Source organism: Ziziphus jujuba, chromosome 8, assembly GCF_031755915.1.
Source record: "Ziziphus jujuba cultivar Dongzao chromosome 8, ASM3175591v1".
Classification (NCBI taxonomy): domain Eukaryota; kingdom Viridiplantae; phylum Streptophyta; class Magnoliopsida; order Rosales; family Rhamnaceae; genus Ziziphus; species Ziziphus jujuba.
The window spans coordinates 22016562-22029029 of record NC_083386.1 but is presented as its reverse complement, the minus strand read 5'-3'; the positions used below and the strand labels follow the sequence as shown (position 1 = coordinate 22029029).

Genomic DNA, 12468 nt, shown 5'->3' with positions numbered 1-12468 from the left:
TTTTTTTTTATTTTTATAATAGTAATATAGTGTGAAAATTCAAAACCTAATTCAGGATGGATACCTTTTTTGTTTTGACATAATATTCAACTACCAAGTTTTTTTTTTTTTTTTTTTTTTTGGATGCAAAAAGGGTGTGAAAAGAAAAATTATATGTAACGTATAGATGCTGCAGAGAGAGAGAGAGAGAGAGAGAGAGAGAGATATCCAAGTTTTCCAACTGGCTAATCCAACTTTGTGCTCAATTTTAGAATTAATAGGAAAGATAACGACAAAATTAGAAAAAATGCCCACAGTTGACTTCTTATTATCATATTTCAGTATTATTTCCATAAATATATGTTAATATATTATTCTTAGTTTTGTAATTTTATTGAAATTTTTAATATTGTTTCCAATATAGGTGGGAAAGAACCGCGACTACAGCTAGCCTACATATATATATATATATATATGAAATTTACCTGGAGTTATGCCCACTATCCTTTTTTATTTCACTTTTAATAATATAATAAACATGGGTTTTGCATATTCCCATCCTTTGATGCTATAAATCTTCGAATTTTTCATTGTTAAATTAAATTAATCAGAATTAAGATAATATATAAACATAAACTCAATAAAGTATATTTATTTACCTAAGAATCTCCTCCACCTCCTGCCTTAAGACGCTTAAGTTAGAACTACAAACTCTCTCCGAGATTGGAGCTTGGAGGTCAAAGCTATACCACCCAGCTCCCAACCCACCTTTCAAGGATCTGGAATTGGATTCCTTATCTATCTGTAACTCTCATTTTCCTAGCTGTTAAGCTGTTAATTAATCAGTTTTTAATTACAAACCCCGGCTGCCAAATTGATCTATTAAAATCGTTTTAAGGGGTTGATACTACATATGCTAATTAAATCCCCGTCTGAATCAAACTTTGGGTTGCCCCCCAAACCAATCTTGTCCCTATTTGTCTAAGATCCCAAAAAGGGTCAAAGTTTTTACTGCATTCAATTATTTATTTGGTAGGCAAACTTCACCACATGAGTGTTGTAATTGGGTAGGCACTGTTGTTTTCAGAATTGAATGCTTCATCTACTTTCCATAGACACGATGGGCAGAAAGCAGGAACACATAAGTTGTGCTCATGCTTTGCTAATTTCTTTCTCAGCTCTGGAGTCTGGGGTACATAGGTTTGGTAAAAATGGTAAATGAGGGGGGCCAAAAGTAGATAGGATAGAAGCCTATAAGGGCAAGGGGTGTCCCTACCCTTTTTGGACTGTAAGAGAATCATGCTTTTGAGACCATCTAATTGATGTGAATTTGATGATATATACAGGTTTCATATCTAAGTTATATTGGATATCCACATTATAATTGGATGTGGATGTTTATATTATAATTGGATGTGATGTGGATGTTCATCATAAAGATTTTGTATATATATATATATCATTTTGTTATGATGAATGTAAATATCTATATTAGAATGATGTTAACAATTTTTAATAGAAATATATTTTTTTTTATATAAATATATATATAATTTGATACGAACTCCAACATAATATAATCATATCTCATTCATATATATATATATGATTGATTCTATATACTAAGATATTTGATAAAATTCTTTTTAATAAAAATCTTAATTTTTACATAGATATATTAAAAAGTGAATAAATTTATAAATAGTGATCTCTATTTATACACCGTTAAGTCTATATGTTTCATAAACAAGATGAGATATTATGAGATATTATACAACTAGTTTATGTTCAGATGAATCTGATAATAATATACATTATAACAGCAATTGGATGCTGCAAAAACCTTTTACCTTTTACCTTTTCCGTGCAAAAGTAAAAGTTAATGCATTCTGTGAGTTTCGACTACCAGCAAATCATTTCTCAACCTGTCTCACTAGAATCAGCCAATGAAACAACCACAACAACTCGAAGAATAATAATTAGTTCATAAATTTTGCACTCGCAGAGAAGGTAGAACATTATGATTTACATATATATATATATATATATATATTTTTTTTTTATGAGGGTGATGGGAAATTTTTTATGGGCGATTACGACAAGCACAAAGGAAGAAATATGAGGAATGATTCAGATTAAAGCAGAAATTGCTTGTTAAATTAAACAAGTCGGCCACCACCCCACAACCTCATTAGGAACTTTCCTGCCCTTTTTTTGTTTAGATTAATAAAAATGATGATTATGAAATATCTAATACGATCATGTTTTTTTCTTTAATTGGTTGTCTTACGGTGCAAGAACTTCAATTTCCCTACTGCAAATCTTTTGTGGTCGGAAGAGAAAGTGATAGGAGATTATGTATAATATTATTTATAAATATTTGCAGAGGTTAAATTTCACAAAAATGGCACATGATTAGCCGCTGGACCTTCTTTTTCTTCAACTTGATATATATATATATATATTTATAGTCATGTCATCTTGAAGAGCATTTTTTTTTTTTTTTTCTTGTCTTTTGTTTAATTAGGCATAGGAATTCTTAAACTTAATCATCAACTTATTGTCCTTTAATTATCTGTTATCCAAAGGGAAATTAAAAGGGATAATGATTTTCTAAAATTTTTTTATTCCTTATTCACAAGGGTTTTCAATAGCACTGAATCACAGCCAAGAATTTGGGGACAGTACCCCGAAAACAATATAGAAAAATGAAAAATTCAGTTCGAATGATTACTATGTAGGAAAATAAAAAGAAAAAAAGATTTGGACCCACAAATTTCCCTTCTATAAACAACTTTGAATGGCCATGCCACCATGGAGAGGTAAAAAGGCTATCTTTTTTCCATTTTTTTTTTCCCCCTGAATTTTTCCCAGTCTACAAAGATATATACTTGGTTTGAAAGGTGGACAAAGATTAGGTGTTGATCATTCTTTTGGGTGGTGAAAGGTGATATGAGATCCAAGTACAAGTTGCTTCAAGTATCTCCAAATCTTTCAATCTTGTTATTTAACAAAAAAATAAAAAAATCAAATAAAATAAAAATATTCTTTCAATCTCACTTGTTTGATATATTTTCATGGCATTAAAAAAAAAAAAACTAATATGATTTTCCAGACATTAAAGGTTTATGGAAACTTTTCTCTAATGCTGGACACATCATGTGAGCCTTCCCTTCACACTTTTATAGACCCTCCCTTTTCTGAAATTGCTATATATTGCTTCTCTCCCTCGTGCTTATGCTTCTTCACCTAATTTTGCCATTTTCTATCAGACTGGCACGCGTATAACTTTGGTATATATATATATATATATATATATATATATATGCAGCTTTTTCGTTACCAAAAAGAATAAAAACGAGAGGCACACCAAATCTTTCAATAGAAAATTGACATTGAAAGACTTGCAATATTGTCTCTGAAGTTGACAGAGATAAGTTCTTCTTCCTTTGTGTGTGTCTGTGTTTTTTTTTTTTTTTTTTATAATTTTTTTATAATTTTCTTTTTGGATTGAGAAAGGAATATGACAGTCAAGGAGAATTATATATCTTTTTTTTTTTTTTTTGTCTTGGTCATTTGAGTGGATAAAATTTGTAGAAAGAAAAGACAATGCATCAAAAAGTTAAATAAAAAAATTAATTAGTCCATGTAATATATAGCTTGAACGCTAAAAAGGTCACCAACTTCATTAATAAATCAAGATAATTAATTATATAAATGAATCATACTATAAGGGTGTAGACCCAGCATGAAAGCAGGTTCCACCAATAATGTGAAGTTTCTTTTATGCCAAGGTAACCATCTTTAAATTAATTAGTGGCTACTTATGATATTTTTGGCAATGATAAAGAAATAAATAAAATAAAATTGTAATATATGCGCACTTACGGAAAAAGGTAGACATTTTAGCAATGGAGGAACATCATGAATATGAGTTTTCATATGTACATTTGGAAGGATATACCAAACTCATTAAGTTAAGGTGATTTATTTATTTATTTTGAATCGGATGATGGAGATTTGAAGATACAAGCCATTCAATTCCATGAAACAATTTAAGGTGATTTTAAATATATGTGAAAAGGCTTTGTAATATTTTAGAAGTGAATTCCTTGTTTTGTTACTTGGCATTAAATATATGAATCATAAAAGATTGTTTCTAATAAAGTCCTAATACATACTTACCATCAACTTCTTTTCTTCTTCTTTTTATTTTTTTTATTTTTTTTTTATTTTCTATAAGAAAATAATTAGTTTGAGAAGGAAATAAAAAGGGAAAAAAGTTGTGGAGAAGTATAGGAATATTGGTAACCAATGAAAATGATGTGATACAATGCATATAAGATTAGAAATGTCATATCAAAAAATTGGAACTTGGATAGGCTCAATGATGCTTTGGCAAGTGGAGAGAACCCCCTCATGGGTTGGAGCCAATTTTTATCAACATCATATGATCTTTTTTTCTCTATCTTTTTTATCGTCCAAATGGCAGTGGAGAACATTTATTATTAATATTATTATTATTTTTTGGTTTATTATTCCGTGGTCGTTTTTAACATTTTCTAGACATGTGGGCTCATCATTACCTGCAACGTTTCAATTTGCAATTAATCCATTTTGTTTAGAATGGACCCAATTACAATTAATGAATGTCATAATCCCAAATTACCAAAACAACATTATTTAAGAACAAGATATTGTACACACTGTTAAACGGAGAAAAAATAGACAAAAGATACTAATACAATGTCAAATGAAAAAAGCAGGTTATGAAAATCAGCCACAAAGAAAACGTTGACATAAAAGTAGTCTTCCAATATTTCATACAGAGAATCAAATGACAAAGTCATTATTTCATAAATAATGATTCTAAGATAAATCCTTCCACCCCAATATTAACAAAATAAAGAAAAAGTAAGTCGTACTAAAGTTACATCAAGTAAAAATCATTATGAAAGGGGTAGAAGCGCAGTAAAACATTTGGTTGTTTCAATAAAGCCATAAAAGTACTTTTTCTTTTTCTTCTTGTCTGTCTGCATTGCCAATAAGTCTCCTGATAAGTTTCCAAATTGAATCACTTTTATATACTAAAATATAAATGAAGAACATGAAGATTGGATAATGTGATGAGACCCGGCTAGATGACTAGACTATATATTTACAGATTAAAAATATAGAGAAGTTGATTCTTCCTTCCAAATCAGATTCTCATTTGTAAACCAAAACGATGCTTGAGATTATATATACCAGTAATGCAGTTTGTTCATGTGATAATAAATGCTACAGGGAAAGTCAAATAATATATTTAGAAAGAAATATATTCAACATTTGTAAACTGTTTTGCATATTGATCAAACATATTATATTACTATATATGTATATAATTTTTTTTTTTTTGGGTGAACTACTATATGTATATATATATATATACATATACACGATATTATGACAGCTATAAGGTTGCAATAATGATGGTACTGTTGCTGCAAACTATTTCTGATGTGGCCCTGTGTTTAGCCCTCTTGGCTTTTGTAACCTTCAAGTTCAACAACTTTGTAGTTCTGTTTTGTTTGTCAATACATTCTTGCTCATCCCAAAGAATCAGGATAATAACAACAGGGACAATTATGCTAATATTATTAAAGTAGGCTACCTTTTCTATGACAAACCATCAACTTCCGGTTTAATGTTTAATGAAACATGCATATATATGGAAGGAGGCTATTTTTATATATTGACCTTGAGGAAGATATACAAAAGGATCTATATTCTAAAGCCCACAGACCGCACAGTAGGGGATGGGTTTTGGTAATAAGACTATCAGACCAAATATAATCTGCTCGTGCCCTCTTATAGATCTGAGCAATTGAATCCTGTGGATGATGTCAAAATTGGGTCCACAAGGCATTCCTACTATAGTTTCCAAAGTCCTATCCACTACGATTTGTTTGGCTTCTGGGGGTTAACAGGTTCTGAAATATTGTCTCGAGAGGGTCCTACCCAGTACAATTTTGTTTGGACCTTGGGGGTAACTTCATGTTTGTCAAAATATGGTGTTTCGAAAATCAAAACCTCTGCTGCTGCTGTGTCAGCTGTGTTCCCCTCATAATGAGCATAAATCAGATGACGGATTCAAGAAGTTATGGTTTTCAAACACTAAAAATACATAACACACCAGCATACAAATTCACATTAAATTTTTGGTTTCTTTTCCGTAGGAATAGCTCATAGGTGCAGAGACTGACAGCAGTAACATAGCAGGACAAAATTATAAGAACTGCTTGTTAACAAAGTTTTTAACTTGGAAGCGGGAATGTAATTTCGATGAAAGGGAAGAAGAAATTCACAACCTCATGACTACTTTATATATGGGTTTGGCAAAATGGGTTTAGGTGAAAATGGATATTTAAGTTTCAAGGCTTATTGGACCCCCCACATCATAAAGGAGATGCTGGTTATTTATTAAGTAGGTTCGTGAGGTTGCTGTATATTTGGCACAGATGACACTTGTACGACCAAGCAAACCTGCCCTCAAAAGCAGGTTTTTGCAGCAGGAAAATCACCCAACCCCCCCCCCCCCCCCCCCAAAAAAAAAAAAAAAAAAAAAAAGTAGGAAATGGCAAAAAGAGAAAAAAGACCAGCCACTGTACCATGCCCTGTAAATGAAGCAAATTTTGGATGAAATTGGATTATTTTGAAGATCATTGATGTCTGACCAGCCGACCCAAAATCAAAAATTAGGAAAGGTGGCGGAGGGAGAGAAGAAGAAAATAAATAAATAAATAAATAGGAAGTAAATACAGTTGGCTACATTCTTTGTAAATTTGAGGGATAATTTTTACTACAGTTTTTGAGATGTACTCTAATTCAATTTTAGTTTTTCAATTTTGCCATATTTCAACTGTAGTTTTCATTTTAGATAGACGTTTATTTATTGTTAGAGGAGATCTTTAGCTGGCAAGTGCAATTACATTTATATCTCTCAATTTAAATATTAATTTAGAAAAAAAAAATTCACTTTTGACTTTATTAAATATTTATTTTATATAATTAAATTAACAAAACCAAAATAAATCAACAAAATTTTTAAATATTAAATATGAATTTTTAAATAAAATTAATAAAAGAGAAAAACAAAAAAAAAAAGTTCAAATAAGTTTATTTAGTTCCTAAAATCTATAAATCTATAAATAAACGTGTTTAGTTTCTACCACAATATTTTAAAGAGCTTTTTGGATTTCATTGTAGAAATTTTTAAATATGTTGCTCCATCCTTAAAGGGTCTTGCATGGTATTAACTTTTTAAACCACTAGTTTAGCATTTAAAAACCATAGCAGCTTTATCCTAGTTTTCCTTTGCAGCAATTTCTGAAGCTCATTCAAGAAAACCTATGTTTCATAAGGGGTCTTGTTACACATTTTGGACCCAAGAAACAAAACTCTCCCAAAGTCATCCCTAACCACAACCGTAAATGCTAATTGCCCTCCTTGATCCAAAATTCCTAAGCCTCTTAAGAGATCTTCTATTTGAATTTTACTCACATCTTCTGAAAACTCAATCACTAGATTCAATTTTTTCATGTTGTTCAAATGGAGAGTCTAATTTCTCTAGTTCTAAGCAAAATAAAAGAGAGGAACGGAAGGAGAGAGGAAAAAAATAATTGTATATTTTCCAAAAAAATAATATGTATATATATATATATCTAAAGAGTTTCTAGGATAAGGATCGACCGTATGACTTTCATCAGGATCAAAAACACGATGAAAATTGGAGTCCTTGGATTGTATCATCTGGTGTCCATGGCTCAGCTTCAATTGCAACTCTTACGTGAGAATTTTGGCCAAATCTAACATTTCCACTCGCAGCAGCTCATATTTCAGCTCAAACACCTTTGCCAAAATTTCCAATCGCACCAGCTTACACCACCTTTGAATCTGGCCCGTTAATGCCAGATGTACAAATCCAAAGGCTCCAATTTTCATCATATTTTTTGTTTCCTCATCCTAGATACTATATATATATATATATATATATATATATCTTTTAAAATGTACAATTACATATTTTCATAGGCTTTTTTATATTTTATATATTGTTATTTATTGTTTTAGTTTTTTTTCTTTTTTTTTTTTAATGTGTTTTTGGTTTTCTCTTTAAGATCTAGAAATAAAGAAAAAAATGTTTTTATTTTTATTTTTAAACATTTTATCATATTATATGTTTTCAAAAACTATATTTTTGTTTTAAAAATGTAAAACGACTCATTTGCCTTTTGACCATTAACTTTAACCAAAGAAAATAAACGGTAGGAACTACGATTGAAATACCAAAAAGTTGGAAAACTAATTTTCAATTAGAACAAACCTGAGAAACTGCAATTGAAATTATCCCTAAATTTGAGGGAATTTTGATTAAGCAACAAAACGATACAAGAGTTTTGACAAATTTCTTCTTGACTGCCTAGGAGGTTGAAATTAGTATAAAAAATATTCAAAACCGAAGGGAAAAAGAAGAAAGGAGACACAAGGTATATGGATTTAGATGTATCGAACACCTTAAGGTGTACAATTAATCATCATGCCAAGATGCATAGAACCTAAAGAAAAAGCTCATTCTTTGAACTCATGAATTCTGAAACAAAAAATATGGTTCAGCTCAAACAGCCTATGCAACAGAAATCCATATTTTTTTAAGGATATCAATCTTATTAGGAACTTTATGCTCTAGAACTGCTCAAACAATAACCTCATTTATATTACACCAGCTTCATGCCATTCCTAACTTGTTCACAAGAAGTTTGACCTGTTTACAAGAAGGCCTTTTGTATTTCTTCTACCATTGTTATTAACCAAAATATGAATCAAGGGCTTGAAATTTTTTATCTAAAAAATTACAGAGAAACATAGAAGAAATTGAATTAATCTTGAATGCGGTTTCAGTATCTGAGACCTTTAGCAACCTCAAAGAAATGAGCAACATTCTCCTCAGGTGTACCTACTACAATTCCATGGCCAAGATTCAAAATATGTCTCCCTCGACCGGCTTTCTTTACAGTATCATTTATTCGGGCAGTGATGAAATCCTTTGAACCGAAAAGAACACCAGGATCCACATTACCTTGAACTGGTATATTTGATCCCAGTCGCCTTCTACCTTCAGCCATATCAACAGTCCAATCCAAACTAACTACATCAACACCTGTCAAAACCAATCTTTCAAGCAAGCCCCCAGATCCACTTGCATAAAGTATTAGAGGGAGATCTGGATGGGTTTGTTTAACAGTATCCACAATCTGCTTCAAGTATGGCAGACTGAACTCCTCAAAATCCACAGGGCTAAGTTCTGTGGCCCATGAATCAAAGATCTGAACAGCTTGAGCTCCATTGTCAGCTTGGTATTGAATATATTTTGCCATGGAAGTGGTAAATTTCTGAAGTAATGCATGAAGGACCTGAACAGGAAACCACACGTAAATAAACTTAATTCCAATGGGCAGAATGTCAAAAAAATAAATAAATAAAAAAACTTTAAAAAAAATAAATAAATAAAGGATACTGACAGCAATAGACCGCAAGTTTAAACTATCTACAACTACAACTACAATAACTGATTTTTGGTTACCGGTATATTATTCACAAAAAGCAACAGCAGATGTACTAATGGAATAATGTTGTAGAGGGTAGGAATTCAAGACCATTCTAACTAAGGAAATGGAAATTTGTGGCAATAGTTACCCGGTCACAATAGTAAACATGACTAAAAATGCAAAATCTAATTGACAATTATACTTTTCAGCGTGAGATTCTATACCTTCAAACAGACGAGAGCTAAAAAGAAATAATGCATGGAAGAGATAACAGATCTTTGTATTTTTCCTTCCACAACATATAATATCCTCATTTTCTCCTCAATTTTCAGAAACAAAGGGCTAAATGACCCACAACCCACTAATACCCACCAAGCAATCAAAAATCATGTCAACCAATATCATACAACAGAAACACTAGATAAGTTGAATCCTCCATAAATGGTGTTTGATTGGACCTTAGAAAGTTTTACAAGATTAGACAGCTTGAAAGAACCAAAAATTACCTTCGGTTGAGAGAAAGCTAATCTCTTTATCTTCGAGAAGTGCTTTGATGAGCCACCTTCAACCACATATGATGCTAAAGTGAAAGGAGCCCCGACAAAACCTAGCACTGCTGCTTTATTATCTACCTGGAAAAAGTTAAAATGTGGAGTGAGCATTCAAAAAATATTAACACATGGGATAATAAAACATTTGCAAATTTCATAAAACACTTATCAATAAGTTCTATGTATATTAGTTATAACACATGCAACATTGTTTTTTTGGCAATGCAAACGATAACAAGGTAACAAGAAAATGTTTATTTAAAAATTGTAAGCATTTAGGAGCACGACATACAGCTGACTGAGGAAACAAGACAAAATTCTTGGGCTATCTATCACATGAGATATAAACTACTTTGTTTAGTTTGATTATGTGCCATTCAGATAACCATCTTTTTCCTTTTTCCTTGTCATCGCCATCAGCAACCACAAGATTTCATACCGGCAATCCATGTATAACATAAAATGGGAAGACTTGTGGAAATCAATACTTTATGGCTAAATTAGTAAATAATATAAAGAATTATTTACTTTGAGTGTATGGCTAAATTGGTAGACTATATTGTACAGAGAAACAATTCAAGATGACATCAAGAAGAAAGAAGCTATTCATAGTTGAAGATTAAAAAAGTAAACAAGCTGAGTTGTACCTCTTTCCGCAAAATTGTCAATGCTTCCCCGACATATGGAACCGATTCTTCAGGAACAAATTCTCTCACTTGATCAACATCAGCAGCTGTGCCTAGAGGATTGAATATGACAGGACCCTTTCCTTTCACAATGTCGAATGGTACATTCATCCCAGCAAGAGGAGTTAGAATGTCCGAGAACAAAATAACCTGTCAAAGTAAAACAAAAAAATGTAAGCAAGCAATTGAATCAAATGGATATAATAAGACAGAACAATGAATTGAATCACAGAAGGGCATCTAACCCCATCAGGTTTGAAAACATTCCAAGGCTGTAATGAGATTTCCACTACAAGGTCAACATTCTCTGATCTTTCACGAAATGAAGGATACTTCTCGCAGATAATTTGATAACTCTGAAATAAGACATGCTCTATAAGTTATAATAAAAACATAACACGCACACACACACACACACACACATACTAATTTTGGAAGACATTGTGAAGTCACAGTCTTGATGGCTAAAATTTCATCAATTCCCAGAAAACAGCAACAGAAAATTATTTTCAAAAAGGATGGATATTTATTGAAACACAGAATGCTAAACAAAGAGAAAATGGCAGTTAAATTTAAAGCGTTATATAAACCTTGCCTTCATGTACCTCCCTGCTTGCCTCATGAGCCAAACTGGGGGTCTTTCAACATCTTCCCCACGAACAGCGTTAAGCAAAAGGGGCTCAGTGACAGGGGCAATTTTGGGTTCTGCCACAGTCCCTGAATGCGATTTTCTCAAATTAGAAAAGCTCAAACTTACGAATTCAAACACCATAGCTCATAGCACACATAATAATACAAAAAAAAAAAAAGAAGCTCGAATTGAGACAAGGCTCATTTGGATTCTAAATATATTTTTTCCCAACTCTAAAACAGACCAAAAAAAGAAAAAAACTTTACATTTTCTAAGAAACCCAATTGAACAAAACGAAAAGAAAAGAAGAAATATGAGAAATTAGGAAATGGGAAAAGTCTTTAAGAGAGAGAGAAATATATTTACCTCCAAGAGAACATTGGAATCGGGGCTTGGAAGCGAATCTGGATCTTGTAGAGGAAGCAAGGGAGAGAGCTAAGGAAAATGGTGTGGAATTGCAGGTGTAAGTGCACGACATGTTTGCCTGCAAACTGAGAAAAACAGATTGATGATGCTCAACTGTTTTCTTAACCAATACCTCTATGCATAGCTCTCTGCGTCTTTTCCAAACAGGGTCTTATGGGAGTTGTTCTTATTATTATTTTTGGCTCCGAAAGGTCAGAGCTTGAAGATGGACAAAATAAGACAAAGCGAAATATGGGAAACGATGATAAAGAGATAAGAAATCGCCATGTCAACTGTACTCTCAGCAATACTGGCCCCTTTGCTTATTATACGACTTGTCGTTCTGGGGATTTTTTTTTTTCCAAATAAATAAATAAAATTCACAAAATATTGAAATCTATATCATAAATATATTTTCCTTTTTTCTTTTAGTTTCTTTTTTCCTTTGAAATTCTGTACGCTTTTTTTTTCTTTCTTTTTTGCTTTAACTTTTTAATAACTTTTTTTTTCTTCAAAGTTTTTAATCTTTTATTTCAAATATCACAACAAGAAAGTTTTAAAAAATTAAAATTTTTTAAAAGGTTTTTTAAAAAAAAAAAAAAAAAAAAAAAAAACAGGTAGTAGTTTTG

General features: G+C 31.5%; 1 protein-coding gene across 1 annotated transcript; it reads right to left on the bottom strand.

Moving 5' to 3' along the window:
- Positions 1 to 8647: 8647 nt before the first annotated feature.
- On the bottom strand, positions 8648 to 12098 carry LOC107413960 (uroporphyrinogen decarboxylase). The gene is made up of 6 exons (XM_016022030.4): positions 11801 to 12098; positions 11399 to 11520; positions 11049 to 11159; positions 10765 to 10953; positions 10073 to 10198; positions 8648 to 9431 (listed from the first exon to the last, which is right to left on the bottom strand). Exons 1-6 carry the CDS (start codon positions 11910 to 11912, stop codon positions 8916 to 8918), a joined length of 1176 nt encoding a protein of 391 aa, XP_015877516.2. The 5' UTR covers positions 11913 to 12098; the 3' UTR covers positions 8648 to 8915.
- Positions 12099 to 12468: the final 370 nt, after the last annotated feature.

Bases quoted from the DNA above. Each gene is read 5' to 3' on its own strand.
- LOC107413960 (XM_016022030.4), bottom strand. From the start codon at position 11,912: ATGTCGTGCACTTACACCTGCAATTCCACACCATTTTCCTTAGCTCTC. The intron at 11,160-11,398 runs GCAAGGTTTATA...GTCTTATTTCAG, and splicing joins AAGCAGGGAGGTACATGAAG to AGTTATCAAATTATCTGCGA. The intron at 9,432-10,072 runs GTAATTTTTGGT...TTTCCTGTTCAG, and splicing joins TAGCTTTCTCTCAACCGAAG to GTCCTTCATGCATTACTTCA.